General features: G+C 38.8%; 1 protein-coding gene across 1 annotated transcript; it reads left to right on the forward strand.

Moving 5' to 3' along the window:
- The first annotated feature begins 84 nt into the window (after nt 1–84).
- On the forward strand, nt 85–6,095 carry LOC110049154 (short-chain dehydrogenase/reductase family 16C member 6-like). The gene is made up of 4 exons (XM_020754934.2): nt 85–629; nt 2,578–2,822; nt 4,087–4,212; nt 5,199–6,095. Exons 1-4 carry the CDS (start codon nt 177–179, stop codon nt 5,293–5,295), a joined length of 921 nt encoding a protein of 306 aa, XP_020610593.2. The 5' UTR covers nt 85–176; the 3' UTR covers nt 5,296–6,095.
- The last annotated feature ends 786 nt before the right edge of the window (nt 6,096–6,881 follow it).

Raw genomic sequence — 6,881 nt, forward strand, 5'->3', positions numbered from 1 at the left:
TGCCCTTTCGATAAACTCACGGATGGCCTGGAAGCGAGAAATTCTAAACCAATCAGATTGGCTTAGTTCGCGTGAATATTTATTACGGATCGTTTCCTTTCTGAACGCACACACCGTGAATCGAACTCAACATCGGACAGATTTTGCTCTACTTCTGAAAGCGTTTTCGCTCCATAATGACGTATCTAATTGTCGAAATTTTCACTGTTATAGCGTTCGTCCTCTGGCAATATCTGAAGTCGTTTGTTCAGTTTTTTTTCCCTCCTCCACGGAAGGACATCAATGGAGAAATCATTTTTCTGACGGGCGCGGGAAGCGGTCTTGGTCGCATGTTAGCCTTCAAATTTGCCAAGCTTGGAGCCACAGTGATCTGCGTCGACATAAATCAAACTGCTAACGAAGCTACGGTGGAAGAAATCAAATCTCTTGGCTTCCAGGCTCGGGGTTATAAGTGTGACTGTAGCAGCCGAGATGACATTTATCGAGTGGCCGAACTTGTAAAGAACGAAGTCGGCGAAGTCACAATTTTGATCAATAACGCAGGGATCGTCAGCGGCAAAAAATTCATGGAAACAGAAGATTGGAAGATTCAGAAGACCTTTGAGGTTAACACGATGGCACACTTTTGGGTGAGGTTACATTAATGTTGTGTACGTAAGAGTAAAATATATTGTGTGAACACCAGCGCACGAGGCCTGTATGAACGTGTGTTTACACACATTGCGCTGTTGTCGAACTGAAACGAACACGTCAAAGGTCATGTTTTCTAAGATTTCTTTTCTTTTTCTTTATCGCGTTTGATTTTGTCAGGTATTTCATTCAAATCACTTTGTAGCTTCATTTGTTGCTTCGTTTCATCGGTAAGGCTCAAATGAACGCTTTTTTGGCATGTTCTGCTCATCTCGGTCAAGGTCCAAATTCAAGTGGTATGGTGGGGAGAGGGGTGGGGTGTGGATGTATTCCTCCCTCTCTTGTGGTTAATAATCAGGAAACCAAAATGGGCAATGTATTGTTCCAGATTGTTCAAGGGAGGTTCTTCTTTTGAATTTCCAACCCCTCGGCAAAATTCCAGTTCAGCTACACATGATCATACTTTCCAAATTATTCCCAAATTGGCCAGACAGGCAAGACTTGTTTAATCTCTAAAGTTTTTGCTAGTGTTATGGAACAGGTTCTCCAATTCAAGTGACAATTATTTGGAATTTTTTTGTTTAGTTTGTGAAACAACGAAAAAGGTGAAATTTGACTAGATGTTCATTTGAAGGGAACTCTCCATCATTGCAGCACAATTTGCACAAATTATTCAAGTTGGCTAGGGCATTCAGTGCCAAGTTTTAGTGTGTTTTATATTTCCCATATTAAGTGAAATAATACCAACTCTGTGCCAACGAAAGATCATGGTTTATCGGCAATTTGTTTTTACAACTGACGGTATATTTAACAAATTGACACTAGTTTTGTATGCATCTGTCTAAGATTTGATAATAAATTTTGTCATAACATTAATGTCAAAGCAGCTGTGGATACAAGGTACATACATGTAGCCAAGTGCATCCACAAACTTCTTTGACAATGTTATAACAAAATTTATCATCAAGAGTAGGACAGAGGCTTATACTACTGAAAAACTAAACTGCAGAAATGGAATTTCTGTAATTTATTAACCTCTATTCCATTCAGAAATTCTTGAAAACCAGCTGTATTACTGCCAAGTTCAGTTAACTTGTGTCAGATCTTTAGTTAGCACTTCTGTATTTTGAACAAGCTTTAAGCCTATAGATAAAGAGTCTAAATATATGATTGATTTTATTGATTGACCAGTACTTTGAACACAGACAGAAAATTAGAATCTGTTCATAGAGATTGACGTCAAACTTTGACTTAAATACATGTTTTGCACCATACAGTTGAATCTAATCTAAAATTTAATAAGTTATCTTAAACAATTTTGTTCTCTCTTCGAGGAAACTCATTTACATGTAAGTAGTTGCTCATGTCAGGAACTGACAATGCTAAACATGCTATAAAACATATGGCAAAATTTTCCAGATCCACATGATGGCATGATCTATATGTGTCTGCTCTTATTTTAGTCAATTAAGGCAGGGGTTTCATTCACATTTTCAGCAGGAGCAGGCCGACTCGAAAAAAAAAAATTGAATTCCAGCTTGCTCTTGGGACAAGTAGCTCTAAAATTTTGGTGCCCTGGGCAAGTCTTAGTTTGCTCTTTTAATGATTTAGTTGGCACATGACTTGCCTGATCCCTTGCCTAATGGGCAAGTCAGAGTGAAAAGTTATTTGTCTAGAGGGAGAATCTACCTCTCCCGGATTAGCCGAGGGCACTTTTTTCAAGCCCTGATCGTGCAACTGATTTTTGCAAGCTGGCGAAGGTTTTTGAAGTGAACTTCTTGCAACAAAAACCTTCCTCTAGATGGTCAAACCAGACAGGCAAAATCATCCTCACAGCCAGTCAAGTTGCCTGCCCAGTGCTCAGCTCTTAATGAAACCCCTGATAAGTGTGCAAGAAATTGAACAATTTACATTAACATAAGTTTTGTCTTTTTACCCTTACAACAGACTACAAAAGCCTTTTTACCATCCATGCTCGAGAAAAACCATGGTCATGTTGTGACAATAGCATCATCTGCTGGCCTGTTTGGAGTGTGTGGTTTGTGTGATTACTCCGCGTCGAAATTTGGAGCAGTGGGCTTTGATGAATCTCTGATGATGGAGCTTAATGCAATGAAGAAGACCGGTGTCCATACCACTGTCGTCTGCCCATTCTTCATTAACACAGGAATGTTTGATGGAGTGAAAACAAGGTAAATCCAAGGATTATTACAGTAGAACCTCTCTGTGACGGCCACCTTGGGGTCAGTGAAAAGTGACCATTGTATAGAGGTGGCCATTATGGGGAGGTATGGGTGTAATATGACACCTTTTTTCGGCGGTGCAACATTTGTAAAAAATGCTTCTTGTAGCATGTAAATAAGTGATGCAATCAAGATGTATCATTAACAGAAACAGCGACCAACAATGTGCAGCACCGATCAAGTTTTATTACCTTTTCCAATTAAAAGGGGGGTTTTGTATTCAGGGTTGGTCAGTCATTGATTAACTGGCCATTGTAGAGGTTATTTAGGCAGTTGGGGCCCACTTTAGTGGCTGTTGCCATTACCATTGTAGAGAGTTGCCAATTGTCGAAAGGTTGAAATAAGAGTGCATGTATGAACCGTCTACCAGGACAAAAAAGTGGCCATTGTTTGGAGGTGGTCATTTTGTGAGGTGGCTGTTAGTTGGGGTTCTACTGTAATTAACAAATGAAATTCAAGGCCTGCCACGGGTCAGGAAACATTCTTCAAGGTCAGGGAAATCATCATTGTCCCGGCCCTCGAACACCTCAGGGAGGGTGTGTGAGGCTGTTTGGTGAATGGTGAGAGTTCAGACTAAAAGCAGTCCCCCCATGCTCTAGGTTATGAGGTTGGGCTGTGGGCTAATCACTCACTCCCCTAAAAAATTCATGATTAAGATCAGGGAGAAGTCGGAGAATTTTCATTGATTCAGTAGATGTCAGGGATAATTCCAAAAAAAGTTGTAAAAAAAAAATGATTGGAAATGTAATAGCACAGGGATGGATTTTAGTGGTGACATGTGAAAACAGTGGTGAAAAATGACAAAAGGCCAGGATTTAGAGAACCAAAGACCACACTCTCCACCACCCAAGGGTTCCAAGGGATACCCTCCAAGGGTGGGAAGTGCTGCAGCTGTTCTTTAATCTTATGTGTGCATGTGTACCAGTCTTTTCTATCCCATTTTGCTGATAAATTCTGTTTCACATCACTGGCACTAAACTGTGGCTCACCATATCTTGTAAATAAAAAAGACATAATAATTTTGTTCCCAGGTCTTGACTGAAACCCCTTACATCTGTAAAACCATCTTGTGCATGGCCAGAAATGACACATGCCTTGATTTTGCTAGGGATTTCTGCTCTCTGTGGCCATCAAATGGCAGTTCTGTCTCTAATAATTTATATAGGGGGCTAATTAATTCATTAACTGTAAAACACTTTTAATGCTTTGATAGGTTCCCATTACTTCTTCCAATTCTGGATCCTGATTGGGCCACAGATAAGATGATTAACGCTATTTTGCGTAATCAAACCATCTTGTACCTTCCAAGAATACTGACCCTCTTCCTTTGGATTAAAAGGTGAGTGATGTGGAAAATAAAATGAAATAAGATTAAGTAAATAGAATTTGCAGTGGCAATTTCCACAGAGAAAGATGTCCTTTGTTTCAAGTTCAAGTGTGAACTAGAATTTGGAAGTGTTGGTTTTGTTGGAGGGAAAAAAATTGGGGGACCCAGAGCAAAACTCTCAGAGTAAGGCAAGAACTAACAACAAACACAACCCACTTTTGATGCTGCAGAGTCCAGGATTTGAGTCCAGGCAGCATTGGTGGGAGGTACCCAATCGTTATCACCTCTACCCGATCCCTGCTCTCTATGACCAAATCAGTTACTTGCAGCCTAGTTTCAGAGACATAAAAATGATTTTTAGCTTATTAGGGGTCGCAAATGATCCTTAATGAAATATGCTTCCCCAAATAAGTAGTAATTCACCAAGTTTGCTGCGCCTTTCAATAACATGCAGACTCTAAAATTCAAAGCTCAACTGACGAATGCGTTTTTCGCTACTATCAATCAAACTAGAATAAATTGTACAGGTCAAGACTAAATTCAACAGGTGACAGCATTGGTAAAATTGTTTAATAAATCTTCTGAAACTAAAATTTTCATACTTTCCCCCCCCCCCCCCAAAAGTGCCAAAACACGGTCAAAATATGTCTGACAAATGTATTTTATGTGCTTCCCTTCATATTACCCAGGATATTTAGTGACCTCTATGGGAGACCGGGAGATTGTCTCTATCCCGGCGACTCCATGCCAGTTACATGTATTCTTGGAGAGTTGGCATAGATGGTAATTTACCCACAGACAGCTCTCATGAACCAATACCCTCTCTTACATAGCATTTTAAGAGCAATGTTTTCAAAGCATTCTCATACACTGTCTTAAACAGCGGAATGTGCTCAGGGAGCCGGTCAACTGCATTGCTACGGAGTTCACAAAGTGAAGATTCTTTACACTTTGTGACTTTTAACATTTTAAATTTCTGATGACATTTGTCTTTACAGCACTGTTCCAATCTCGACATACCACACTCTAGCAGAGTTCTTTGGAACCAATGCCTGTATGGATGAGTTTAAAGGAAGACCAAAGAAAACAGACTAACCTTGCACAATTTTAACTGCTTTTGTCAGCCTGACAGACGTATAATTTGTAAAGTGTACTTTGCAATGTTTTGAGATCTTGTGTGGTAATATTCTGAGATTTTTTGCCTTCTTGATAGTTTTCTAGATGTCTTAAATTGTCCACGAAATGAAAAAGAAATCAAGCTATGAATTGCGATTTCTTTCTAAATAAGGACCATCAGTGTTCCCTTTTTTATTGTTATATTTTATCTTGTTTTAGAGATATTTTCATTTTAATATCTGCCCAAAAACTGAACCATGTTCCCTAATCTTTTATTTCCAGAAACAGTAAGGGTGCCTCTTAGGGCTTTATTTTAGAAACCTTTCCAAACATTGTGCTAGTAGCTAAAATATTTTATCTGTTTTTACTGAAATGAGTTCACTGCATGCTGATATATTTTACAATTATTGATCAAGTAAGGAATTACAGTATTTTAATTTCTGTATATATTGTATTGAAAAGCCAAAGAATGTTTTTTTTTCTTGTACATTTGTTTTTAATGAGCGCTGCATTTGAGAGTCAGAAAATGTTATAAGTACACCAGTGCTTTTGAGAGTAAGTGTGATAATCAAGCCGAATTTAACTTATACCTAATCTTTGTGCTTTTGACAGCGTCAACATGCATGTAATCTTTTTAATTGTTATAAAGCGTCTGGCAAAATCTTTCATTTTCGCACGTGTGATTATTTGTTTTGCCTAGCTAGCTGCTTGTCTGCGGGAAAGCAAGATTGTGATATCAGAAGTTATTTCAAGCAAAATAAAGTTTGTTCTTGCCTTAATAGTCCTAGTAAAAGTTTTGTATTAAGGGGTGAGATGCTGCCTCCAATATTTTACGTCAGTTGCAATCCCAACTTGAATACAACATGATAAGATTTTCCGCTTTAAGGCGACGGGTGTGTTGTAAATTTCACTTAAAATGCTCCGATATTGACATTTTGCGACTATGATTTTCATTTAATGGCAAACTGACAATTTCTTAAAGGAGCTACGTCAGAGTTTGGACATCTTGAAAAGTTTAGCCTAAACTTTTCAAATTCGTCGTTTGTAATCCGTGTTAATCTTCTCCATCCAAATTTCATCCTTGTCCCTTTATGGTTTATTATTATCTCATTGGTATTTTCCCATCTGAGTGAAGTACTATTTTCAGGTTCCTCAATCCAAAAGTAATTTTATACGTGGCCAAAATCAGAACTTAAAAATATCGTGACTGAGCTCCTATGGGGTCGAAAACCTCACCAGCTTACCACTACAGACCAATTTCTTACTCCTTGCTAAGAAATTCGTCCAATTACCATAACAGATACTATTTTGAAAGGGATGTAAAGACGTCTTTTGATATGGTCGGGTCCCCTTCAAAAATTATGCCACTCTCACCTTATCAATAATTTGACGGGAAAGTTAAATTGACGCGAGAATATTCAGCCAATTACTGTCTGTAGTTACTAGGATCGAGTCCACCTCCCTATTGGTATCCCAGGCGACTACGACCAAGTGTGTCACAAACAGTGGAACCTTCTCCTTCTCCCTAACAATACCACATCATTACCACTCCTTTAGTTTGGTCC

Source organism: Orbicella faveolata, unplaced genomic scaffold (assembly GCF_042242905.1).
Source record: "Orbicella faveolata isolate gen_17 unplaced genomic scaffold, um_ofav_v1 contig_34, whole genome shotgun sequence".
Taxonomy (NCBI): domain Eukaryota; kingdom Metazoa; phylum Cnidaria; class Anthozoa; order Scleractinia; family Merulinidae; genus Orbicella; species Orbicella faveolata.

Bases quoted from the DNA above. Each gene is read 5' to 3' on its own strand.
- LOC110049154 (XM_020754934.2), top strand. From the start codon at position 177: ATGACGTATCTAATTGTCGAAATTTTCACTGTTATAGCGTTCGTCCTC. The intron at 630-2,577 runs GTGAGGTTACAT...CCCTTACAACAG, and splicing joins ACACGATGGCACACTTTTGG to ACTACAAAAGCCTTTTTACC. The intron at 4,213-5,198 runs GTGAGTGATGTG...TTGTCTTTACAG, and splicing joins CTCTTCCTTTGGATTAAAAG to CACTGTTCCAATCTCGACAT.